This window comes from Peromyscus maniculatus, chromosome 21 (genome assembly GCF_049852395.1).
Source record: "Peromyscus maniculatus bairdii isolate BWxNUB_F1_BW_parent chromosome 21, HU_Pman_BW_mat_3.1, whole genome shotgun sequence".
In the NCBI taxonomy this organism is placed as follows: Eukaryota; Metazoa; Chordata; class Mammalia; order Rodentia; family Cricetidae; genus Peromyscus; species Peromyscus maniculatus.
In genome coordinates this window covers 21,453,809-21,466,097 of record NC_134872.1, presented here as the reverse complement: position 1 = coordinate 21,466,097, position 12,289 = coordinate 21,453,809, and the positions used below count along the sequence as shown (strand labels likewise).

General features: G+C 36.5%; 1 protein-coding gene across 11 annotated transcripts in view; it reads left to right on the top strand.

Annotated features, from left to right (window-relative positions):
• Positions 1-12,289, top strand: part of Jmjd1c (jumonji domain containing 1C) — a 187,822-nt gene that overhangs the window by 142,961 nt on the left and 32,572 nt on the right. For 9 of the 11 annotated variants that reach the window (XM_076557066.1, XM_042265580.2, XM_076557064.1 and 6 more), the window contains 6 exons: positions 3,210-3,315; positions 5,060-5,184; positions 5,820-5,963; positions 6,059-6,251; positions 6,843-8,518; positions 12,057-12,229. In XM_076557066.1, the coding sequence (XP_076413181.1) occupies positions 3,309-3,315; positions 5,060-5,184; positions 5,820-5,963; positions 6,059-6,251; positions 6,843-8,518; positions 12,057-12,229 (2,318 nt within the window). In that variant the 5' untranslated portion in view covers positions 3,210-3,308. Of the gene's footprint in view, positions 1-3,209; positions 3,316-5,059; positions 5,185-5,819; positions 5,968-6,058; positions 6,252-6,842; positions 8,519-12,056; positions 12,230-12,289 lie in introns of those variants that run through there. The other 2 variants (XM_076557068.1, XM_076557069.1) reach the window with 2 other exon arrangements.

Here is a 12,289-nt window from a genome sequence, read left to right as displayed (position 1 = left end):
CAAATGGAGCAGCTTTCCTTTGAGGAGATACCTTATTTTCTAGATAAAAATTCTGGCCTATGATAGAAAATTATATTAAAATTTTTTCATTTTTATCATTACTATTTTGTTCAGTTACGTTTTCATTTCATCATGGTGTGAAGTTTGTCTTTTCCATTTTACATTGAGTTTAAAGTTTGGTTTTGTGTTATTTGTGTCATTTTTTTTTTTCCCAGTACCAGTATTACAATGTTTGGGAGTAGAAATGTTTGTAGTATACAAGTAGAGTTTAAGTAGTTTTATACAAGTAGGCAGTGATGCTGTTTCTGTTATTCCACACCAGTTAGCTTTAATTGGTCATGACTAGCATTCCATTAAACACTATGATTGTTCTGTTAACACTTTGGAAAGAGCTTTAGATCAGAATCTCTTATCCAAGCCAAAATATCAAAGTTAGCTAAGAGAATAATTCAAAATATTCATTGAAAACTGAGACTACTGTAGTTTGATCCTTTTTTACTTTATTAAATCAAGTTTATAGTAACATGCCTTTCTTTTGTTGACATTGATTTGTCAAATAAATATTTGAATAGTAGCAAAGTTTAAAAAGTAAATACAAAAAAAGTTGAACACAATGGTTTCTTCAGTAGTAAATGTGTTATGTGTGTGTGTAAAAAAAAATCTTCTAATTATAAAAATGGGAATCTAGGGCTGCAGAGATGGCTCAGCAGTTAAGAGCACTGGCTGCTCTTTCAGAGGACCAGGGTTCAATTTCCAGCACCTACATGGCAGCATACAACTGTCTATTTCTAGTCCCAGGTACCCAATGGCCTCGTGATGTTTGCAGGCACCAGACCCATTTGTGGTGCACAGATAGACATGCATGCAAAACTCATACACATATATACACATACACACAAAATGGGAAGCAAATGTTTCACGGTGTCCTAGTTTACTTTCTACAGTCTAGGCAATTAATTTTAATCTCAGAGAAAGGTAGTACTACAAGCCTGAGACTTTAGAAGTTAGAAAACATCTACTCAGTGTGTAAACCACACTGTTCTTGAAATCAAAGAGATCCACTTTTCTCTGCCTCTCAAGTACTAAGCCTTAGTGACTCTTACACTACTAGAGTAAATACCTTGTATAGATACTGTTTTTGGAAGACTCACTCAATCCCAGGCTTCCATGAGCTCACTGTAAACCAGGCAGTCTTAGAACTCAATGCTGTAGTTGTTTTTTACTTTTTGCTCTTTGGGGGCCCACCACCCAGCTCCCAAATAAATACACAGAGACATATTCTTACTGTTTCTAGCCAGCTTTTCTTAACTTAAAAAAAAAAAATCACACACAAAAAATCACTTAACTTTTATCCTGTCTATCTTTTGCATCTGGAGTTTTACGTTTCTCTATTTTGTCTTTATATCTTTTTATCTTATTTTATATCTTTATATCTTAATATCTTATTTTGTCTTTATATCTTACTCCATTGCTGGCTGGGTAGCTGGGTGGCTAATACTGGTCCTCCTTCTTTTCTTTTTCCTATTTATCTCTGCCTGCCAGCCCTCCAGTTTCTTTCTCTTGCCTAGTTTAGCTCTTTATTAGACCAATGAGATGTTTTAGACAGGCAAAGTAACACAGCTTCACAGAGTTAAACAAATGCAGCACATCTTTGCATCAGTAAAGAAATATTCCACAGCATAAATGAATGCAACACTTTAAGCTAATATTCCACAACACAACGCAGTTCTCCTGCCTCCATTTCCTCAGTACGTGGATGAGCCATCACATAGGGTTTGAGGTTGGCATGCTAGGAAAGTGTTCTGCCACTGTGATATATTCACAGCCCCATTTCCATATTTTCTGTTTCTGTCTTAGTTTACTTTCTTGTTGGTGTGATATAGTCCCCTGACAAAATTAACTTATGGGAAAGGGGGCTTAATCCTGCTCATATTTCATGGCAGGTAAGCCAACATGCCAGGAGCTTGAAACAGCTGTTCACATCACTTTCATAATCAGGATAGAGAACAATGGGTGTATAATACCTTATTCATTTTATACACTCTAAGATCCAGATAGTTGTATGGTGTCACCCACAGGGAGCAGATTTTTCCCTTTCTGTTAATGCAGTCAAGATAATTGCCCACAGGCATGCCCAGAGGCCACTCTCCAGGTAAATCATCCGTCAAGATGACAACAGTAACTTCTACTCTTCTTAGTAACAGAAATATTACTGAATTGAACTCTTCCACTTGACATTAAACAGGATGTAGCTATAGAAAGAAGGGGTGTGGAAAAAAGAATATATATTACATTAGCAAAAATAAAAATCTTCTATATAGGTAATTATAATTCATGTCTTTAAAAGATTTAAAAAGTATTGTAGGTCTTTAAAAAATTATTGTATGTGTGTGTCTGTCTCTGTCTCTCTCTCTGTCTTTGTCTGTCGTGCATTCCTTATGCTCTGTAAGGTCAGAAGGGGACTTTGAATCCCCTGGGACTGTAGTTACAAGTGGTTGCAAGCTGCTGTGTGGGTGCTGGGAGTCAAACCTGGATCTTCTACAAGAGCAACAAGTGCTCTTAATTGCCTAGCCACGTCTCCAGTTTTCTCTTTCCCCTTTTCTCTCCTTTCTGCTTCTTTTCCTCATACTCAACTGTGCAGAGCAGATTGGTCTGGACCTTGAGGCTGTCCTTTTACCTCAGCCTTCTAAGTGCTAGAAATGTGTGAGTCACTGTGTCTGGCTTTTGCTTGCTTCTGAGACTGTGTGTCTCTTAGGTCTCTCTGGCTAGCTTTATTTAAACTTTTTAACCTCTTTCCTCCTCTTGGGTGTTGAAATTGCATGTGCATACCACTATTACTGCAAGTATTGAATGTTTTAGGAAAAAAGTATCATTATTTTATAAAAGCCTGTCAAGGTAAATGGCAGATATTATAAATAAGGGAATTGATAGACAGAAATTGGAACTTCAGACATTTTTAGTAACAAGATTTATGGTACCAGTTTTTTGTTGTTTGGTGCCATTTTTGAATATGGTAGTAATTGTCAAGGATCAAATCTCACTGCAGAATAATTTCTTATGCTTTATTGTTGTAGTTGCTAAGGAAACTAGCTTATGAGTTTATGCATTTATATTAAGGAATTTGCTTATATGCTTAGAACATAGAAGACAGTAATTTATTGTACTATTGTTGGCAAAGTGTTATGGACCCTTTTTATTTATAATTTCAGGACGACATTGACAGCCTAAAGCCCGTACTCAGGGACAATCCACAGTTGCATGCAGAAGTGAAAGTCTGGGTGAAGGAACAGAAGGTCCAGGAGATTTTTATGCAAGGTATCTATTTTGAAGTTACACATCATTTTTGAAACTGAGCCAACCTATTTTCTTTTTGATTGTTCAGTTTTGTGTAATCTAATAGTTGTATGTAGTCTGCTAGAGAATAATTGGCAAACCATAAACATTTTGATGAAGTTCTTAATTTCACTGACTTTTTATACTTGGAATTGTAGCTACACAGTTGTTTTGTTGATAGAGAAATTTTCATAATGTGGGATGTTCAAGGTGTGTTCTTCCTGGAAAAAGAAGCATTGTTTGCCGCGTAGTGCTGCCCAGAGTCATAATTGATCTCTTTTGAAGAATGCTGTTGGTATCTGATAAGTGTGTGTACCTTCTACAGCATTTATCACAATACAGCTTCATTTCTGTTTCCTTTGTTTAGTAAGTTACAGAGTTATCTATTAACATGTGATTTTTCAAATCAGAACTGCTTTATAATTCCTGGTAATTTATTTGAATAGCAGTAAAATCATATGGTAAATATAAAATTTTTATGAAATTGGATTAAAATTAAGACTTAATGTCTTGAACTGTTGATGTTCTATTGAATGCAAAGAATGCAATTTTGTTGTTATAAGTTCCCATAATTATCTCAGTCTTTGGAACTCATGCTAGTCTTTAATTCCATCACTTTAGAGTGAGTTTGAGGCCAGCCTGATGTACTTATTAAATTCCAGGACAGCCAGCACTATGTAGTGTGATGCTGTCTCAAAAATAAACAAATAAAACAAACAAAAATTCATGTCATTAAGTATTAATAAGCAGTGCTCTTGAAGATGTAACTGTTTTGTTTACTGTCCTTATGTACAACAACAGATCATCTGGGTATTAACCAATTTTTAGTTTAAAGTACTCTTTAAGCTGTCCTCATGGAGACTTTCAACATAAATAACTGTCTCCCACCCAATGACTCTCAGGCCTCTGCTAATCATGTCCTGTCCAGTAGTCATCACCTTTATTTTATCCAATTTTTTTTTTTTTTTTTTTTTTAATGAAAGTTACCATACTCTTGTTATCCTGGGGTGGGTTGAGGGACAGTTTCTTATTACAGATGCAAAAAAGGAAGTTACAAATTCCATGTTTTTAATAATGTCATTTAAAGAGATTTTAAAAATATATTTTTTTAAATCCAGAGATCCAGAAAAGTTCACTTGTGGTTAGATGGTCTGTCTGTTTATTTTTACTTTCCCTATGTACTTTATACTTTGATGATAAAACAAAGTCAAATTTTTAAAATAATTTGTTGTTTACTTGCATCCTTAGGGAAGAAAAGAGTCAAGTATTAATAATCCCTGTTTATCTTTGGCTGACTCCAGATTGTGTTCAGTGTGGGGCATAAGACTGTTGTGATTTACAACTCAGCCTCTCTTAGCTGTCCCATTAATCAAATTACAAATTATTTTCCCATTTCAGACATGAACTCATTTTCCCAAAAATGACTAACTAGTTTTACATCCTTACTGTATTCTAGACCACTATTTACATTGTGTTTATGATTGCAAAAATATTCTTTGTGTAGCTGTGTCTATAATGAGCCACATTCTGAGATAAAAGATAGTTGTCTTCTAAGACATTTTTAAAACTGACAAGTTCTAATTCATCTGTCACAGAGCATTATTGCTTTTAAAAGGTAATTCCTATGTATACCTAAATGGGAAGTGTCTTCATTTAAGATATCCCTTGTGTTTTGTTTTTTGTTTTGTTTTTGTTTTTTTTGTTTTTGTTTTTGTTTTTTTTTAAGGTCCTTATTCTTTAAATGGATACAGAGTGAGAGTATATAGACAAGATTCTGCCACCCAGTGGTTTACTGGCATAATTACTCATCATGATCTCTTCACCCGCACCATGATCGTTATGAATGATCAGGTAAATAATTGCAATTTTGGTGCTGGGGATTAAACCCAGGGCTTTGCACATTCTAAACACACCTTGCGTGTGCTGAGTGCATGTTACTCCTAACCCCCAACCCCAACCTCTCAAGTAATCCTTTGAAAAGGATATTTTTACAAGGTAGTAGACACTAGATAGAGTTTCTAATAATATAACCCTAATACATTTAAATGCATCTGATGTTACATAGAAGCTACTTTAGGTCAGGAAGTGATGGTGATTTCACATTTATTTCAGTACTGACAAAAATCAGTCCCTAATTAATTAGCTTTTTTCCCCCTAAATTAAAACTTAACTTTCTTAAAACTTCAGTTTTTTCTTCTCTCCAATAATAAATATTTCCCAAATAGTTTCTTATTCATTTTCAAAACACATAGTTCTTACATCACATTTCATAGTTGAGATGAATTCCTTTTAAGAATTATGGTGAACATAAAAGGGAAAAGGTAATTTTATCCTTCGTAATTAAAGTTGGTTATGTAAGCAGGTGGTATCTTACAAATTTGAATTCCCAAATTGATTTGTAAATAGTTCAGCTAAGTAAAGAAATTGTACTAATGTTATGCTGGTCAGTTTGTTAGATTTAATGTTTGTTTTGTGTCATGGATTAGGTACTAGAACCACAGAATGTCGATCCTTCTATGGTTCAAATGACCTTTCTAGATGATGTCGTTCACTCTTTGTTAAAAGGTGAAAATATTGGCATTACATCACGACGCAGGTCTCGTGCCAGTCATAATACCAACACTGTTCACGTATGTATGTTATTAGTAATGCAGTTTTACAAAATACTTTTCCTTAGACTATTCAGCATCAAATAGTAATATAATCACTGTTGATTTATTTTTAGGGTCATTATACACGTGCTCAAGCAAATAGTCCCAGACCAGCAATGAACTCTCAAGCTGCTGTACCAAAACAAAACACACACCAGCAACAGCAACAAAGAAATGCTCGTCCTAACAAGAGGAAGGGTTCAGACAGCAGTACACCCGATGATGAGAAGATGAAGGAAGAAAAATATGATTACATAGCACGAGGAGGTAGGATCCACTTTTTTTTTTTTGGTTTTTCGAGACAGGGTTTCTCTTGTGTAGCTTTGCGCCTTTCCTGAAACTCGCTCTGTAGACCAGGCTGGCCTTGAACTCACAAAGATCCTCCTGCCTCTGCCTCCCAAGTGCTGGGATTACTTAGTTATGTTTTCTATTGTTGCAACAAAATACCATGACCAAAGCAAGTTGAGGAGGAAAGGGTTTATTCAGCTTACATTTCTACTTGCTGTTCATCACTGAAGGAAGTCAGGACAGGAACTCAAACTGGGCGGGATCCTGGAGGCAGGAGCTGATGAAGAGGCCATAGAAGGGTGCTGCTTACAGGATCCACTTTTTAAAAATTGATTCTGAGAGAGAGATGGACAGGGCCTCACTGCACATCCCTGGCTGTTGTGTAACTCACTGACCAGGCTGGTCTCAAACTCACAGAGATCTGGATAATGAGTGCTAGTATTAAAGGCATGTGTCACCTTGCCTGGCTGGACCCACTTTATTTTTTAAGGGCATGCTCATAAATTAAAATTCATTAAAGTATGCTTATTGATCATGAAAGATAAAACTGTTATCTTTCTCATCTTACAGAAAATCCTAAAGGTAAAAACAAGCATGTGGTAAATAAAAGAAGGAGCCCTGAGGAGGATGAAAAGAAACTTAATGTGAAAAGGTTTCGGACTGACAATGTTTCAGACACTTCTGAGAGCGGTGACTCAGAGAATGCAAGTAAGAGAGTGAGTGATAACTCCTCTGAGCAAACACCAGAGTATGAGCTGAAAAATAAAATCACTTCAAAGCTCAATGGAGAAGAGGGAAAATCCCAGGTTGCTGAGAAGGCGGGAGAAGAGACCTTAGTAGATGCTCAGCCTCCCTGGGATCAAATGCAGGAAGATAGAAACCATGAAAATGGGGAGAAGCCCAAGTCCATGGACGGCCACCTTCCAGAAAAAATGGCTCTCCGTTCATCAGAACAGGCCCTAGTTGCTGACCATAATCCTAATGATCCGGTTCTTCAAGAATGCAATATGGAAAACAAACACGCAGTGGAATTATTACCAAAGGACAAGTTAGTATCCAGAACCCCGACACCCAAATGTGTTGTGGATATCAAAAATGACACTCATTCAGAGAGGGTGGCTCAGGAAAATTCAAATACTTTTGGCCTCCAGACACTTGAGAACATGGATCCTAATGTTAGTGATTCTAAACATTCAAATGCTAAATACCTGGAAATAGCAAAGCCAGATTCTGACCAGAGCTGGGTCAATGATGTTGTGAAAGTGGATTTAACTCAATCAAGTGTTATAAATACTTCTTCAGGAAATGATCACCGAGATGTGGATAAAGAGAGAAATCACTATGTCTCTTACATGTCTTCATTAAGTACAGTTTCGGTCACAGAGGATCAGCTGCATAAGAGAAGTCCACCCCCAGAAACTATAAAATCTAAACTATCTACTTCAGTAGATACTCAGAAGACAAAATCCAGTTCTTCACCTGAAGTTGTTAAAGCCAAGATTACTCATTCTCCTGACTCTGTAAAGTCTAAGGCTGCTTACGTGAATAGTCAAGCTGTTGGTGAGAGAAGGCTGGCCAGTAAAATAGAACATGAGTTATCCAGATGTACTTTCCACCCAGTTCCTACTCGAGGTAGTGCACTAGAAACTACCAAGAGCCCTCTAATCATTGACAAAAACGAGCACTTCACAGTTTATAGGGATCCTGCTCTTATTGGATCAGAAACAGGAGCTAATCACATTTCACCTTTTTTGAGCCAGCATCCTTTCCCTATTCATTCCTCATCCCATAGAACCTGTTTAAACCCAGGTACCCATCACCCTGCCTTAACGCCAGGATCCCACTTACTAGCTGGGTCATCTAGTCAAGCTCCATTACCTACCCTTAACACTCACCCTCTCACTAGTGGTCCACACCATTCTGTCCATCACCCTCATTTACTTCCCACTGTGTTACCTGGAGTGCCTACTGCCTCCTTACTTGGTGGCCACCCACGCCTAGAGAGTGCTCATGCCAGCAGCTTGAGCCATTTAGCACTAGCACACCAGCAGCAGCAACAGTTGTTACAACACCAGTCACCTCATCTTCTTGGACAAGCCCATCCTTCTTCATATAATCAGCTTGGACTTTATCCAATTATTTGGCAATATCCAAATGGAACACATGCATACTCAGGACTTGGTCTACCTTCTTCTAAGTGGGTTCACCCAGAAAATGCAGTTAATGCTGAAGCTTCATTAAGGAGGGTAAGTGATACTGTTATTTGCCCCTGAACAACATGTATTTGTTAATTAACCTCTATAGGTACTTTAAAACCATTAACAGATTTTCAATTGGTTGTCTTTGCAGATGGTTAATAACCTCACCAGACTTAACTTTCATAGATCATAGTATCTGTTAGACTGATTTTGGGTATATATATTAGTAGTGAAAGTACAGGCTTAAAATTTGTGTGTAATTATTAAGGTTTTTTTAAAAAATACATGTAAGTAATTTTTTTCTTGAAATGATATTATTTTAGCCCTTGGATTATGTTCATTGGCTATTTCAAAGTTTGAAATTTTAAGTGCCTTGCATGCTTTAAGGCCATTCATAGTTAGAGACTCCTAGCATTTTGCAAAGCTGCTGGTACATAACATTGGAGAAGGTGGTGGGATGGGACTCACACGATTTCATGCCATGTGCTTTCACCAGCAAATAACTGTGCACTAATAGCAGTGCCACACAATCAATAAAAAAGTAAAGGAATAGATAGTACTATTAAACTCCTACCATGAAGCAACCTTGGCCTTTGTGCTGCCCAGCGTACTGTAAGTGTTCCCTCAGGACTGTTTTAAATACCACCTTGCTTACAGTAAAAGCAACACTAATTTTATCATTTTTATCATTTTCAGGAATGTAGTGTCATGTTTTTCAGTCTTTTAAATTCATTTATTTATTTATTTATTTATCGTCCACCTGTCCACCCTGTATGTGTGAGATGGTGAGCCATCAAGTGGAGTTCAGGACAGTTTACTGTGGGTATTGGCTTTGTTTCTGCCACGTGCCTTCTGGGAATCTAACTGGCAGCCAGGCATGAAGGCAGGTTCCTGCAGAGCTACCTTGCAGCCTAGGGTCAAGTATCTTTGAACAATATAGAACCCTCAAACTTCTTACCTTGTAAAACAACTTTTAATTCCCTTCCTCCCAGCTTTTGATAACTACATGTTTACTTTCAGTTTCTATGTTTTTTTCTACTCTTAGACACTTCATGTAAGTAGATTCGCTTAATATTTTTCTTCTTACCTGTCTTACTTTGTTTAGTATGTTCTTTAGGCTCATCCATATTGACACATGAGACAGATAGATGGCCTTTATAAAGGCTGCATTCTACTTTATTTCATGTGCACATAGTAGGTAGGCAAACATACATTCATTCATTCATTCATTCATTCGTGCTGGAGCCTTATCCATGCCAGTCAAGGGCTCTACCACTGAGTCTGCCACATTTTTTTTAATCCATTCTTTGTCAGTGGACATTTGAGTTATTTTCACTATTTAGCTTTTTAAAAGAGTGTTTCCATGAAGATAGGATAAACTTAACATTTTCCATGCTGTTTTGGGCAAGATGCATAATATGTTGGGAGTGATGATTTGGAAACCAGTGCTACTGGATTTCTCATTTATTTCAGGAATAATATTGTGTATATTTAGCATTGCATTGGAAATGACAGTAGACAAAGGCATGATTGTTATGGTTCCAAAAGTTTGTTAGGAAAGCTGTTGTAATTTTAGGTGGTTGTAATGAGGTCACCAAGGTCATTAATCCCAAATTAATAATGGTTGATGATAGTGAGGGACACTGACTAAGCAGATGGCAATCTAATAATTTTGAAAGATATTTCTTGTGGTTTATTCTAAGTAACTCCCCTTTAGTTTGCCTTTGTGTGAGCTTTGGGTTCCTTTAATAAAATGAACAGTGATTGTTAGATTTCTGTTCTGCCCCAACACTGGCACATTTAGTATTGGTAAGATTTTAGTTCTGAGTTGTGCTTCCATAATCACAAGTATATCCCTCTTGATGTTGTTTCTGAGATGGAGTCCTGATTCTATTTGCATCTTTGATCATGTGCCATTGATCATGTGTCAGTTAAATCCTATTGAGATGTAGAAGTTACATAATCTAAGTCAAGGAATATCACTAACCACATTTTTTACTTCACCAGAATTTAAAGCAAGCCTGGTGACCCATGTACCCATTTTGTGTGTGTGTGTGTGTGTGTGTGTGTGTGTGTGTGTGTGTGTGTGTGTGTATGTGTGTATGTGATAAAAATATAGTTGGAATTGCACAAAGATAGGCTAGAGGAGCACAGAATCCAAGAGGTTGCAAATGGATTTGAATCCCCTTTCATAAATTCCAAACTCTGTAAAAGAGATGATCCAAGGACTTAACAAACTGTTTATAAAACCATAAAATGAGCCGGGCGGTGGTGGCGCACGCCTTTAATCCCAGCACTCGGGAGGCAGAAGCAGGCGGATCTCTGTGAGTTCGAGGCCAGCCTGGGCTACCAAGTGAGTTCCAGGAAAGGCGCAAAGCTACACAGAGAAACCCTGTCTCGAAAAAAAAAAAAAAAAAACCATAAAATGTTTTATGCTAGTCGGGTTTTTATTTATTTATGTAAAATTATAATGCGGAAAAAGTAAATTAAAATAACAAAAGAAAGATCTTTTAACCTCATGTTTGTGATCAGGGTGATCAGACAATGTAAGCAGAAGCCATTAGATTAGGAAATCATTTTAAATGGTACTTCATAAGGCAAAAGCTTTCATCATAGTCATAAATTACTGTGACTCAAGACTTCTGAGACTTATGTAACTATGGCCTTCTGTATCATTTTATATTTAAGTGTTTTTTTCTGTGTATCGTGCATTATTCACTTGTGAGGTTTAGAGCTACAACTTACCATTAAGCTATCTTTATGATACATGCTACCCTTATATTATTGTTGTGAGTTATAAGATTTATTCCTTTTAGTCAAAATAAAGGTGGTTTGAATTTTCCTGGTATATGACTCAATCCTGATAATAGATTTACAAAGCATACTCTTAAGTTATGTTGAGTCACAGTATAGAAAACAGTTTTTAAACATGTAATCACATGTATGGGGTATAACGTATATGTCACTGTCACCATATAAATACGAACTTAACAGATAGGCAAAATATTGTCGTGGAAAACATAACTGTATTATGCTTCCACATCTCCAACTTTAGTGGCCTGTTGGTATCTGGTTTATAGAATACAGTGGAACACATTTAGGCCTTAAATGTAATGATCTGGGAGTTGTGCATAAATTCTTAGAAAGTTAATTGTTATATGGGGAAAATTGACAGACAAAATTGGTTATAATTTCTTCTAGTAGAACAGTGTTTGAAAGCTAGCATTCTGCTTTTGCTGTGAGCAGCAAATTCTTCTGGTGTTGGAATCATAGGGAGTCATAAAATTAGGTCTGACTGAAGATCTACTTTTAGTGAAGGAATAGTTCTAGAAGTTACTATTTTAATGCTAATTAGTTTTCAATAGAATGTGGAAAGTTTGTATGATTAATGTTGTTTAAAAATCGAATATTTCTCATCAGATTCATTTTCAAAAATGTCAGGCTTAATAAAAAGACCATGGTCAGAAGTCTTGCTATAAAACTGAGTACTGGGACTAAGTACATGACAGCATACTCAGCTCAGGAAGTTCACTTTTTTTTTTTAAATAACTAAAGTCTAGCTTTTTTGTTTCTGATTTTTTAATAGAATTCTCCCAGTCCTTGGTTACATCAACCCACTCCTGTGACCTCAGCAGATGGTATTGGATTACTTAGTCACATTCCTGTCAGACCTTCCAGTGCAGAGCCTCATCGACCTCATAAAATTACAGTGCATTCCAGTCCACCAGTGGCAAAAACTTTAGTCGATCACCACAAAGAGTAAGTTCACCAGTGTTTAAAACTTACAAAATACCTTTGACTTTCATAATTTTTCTCAAT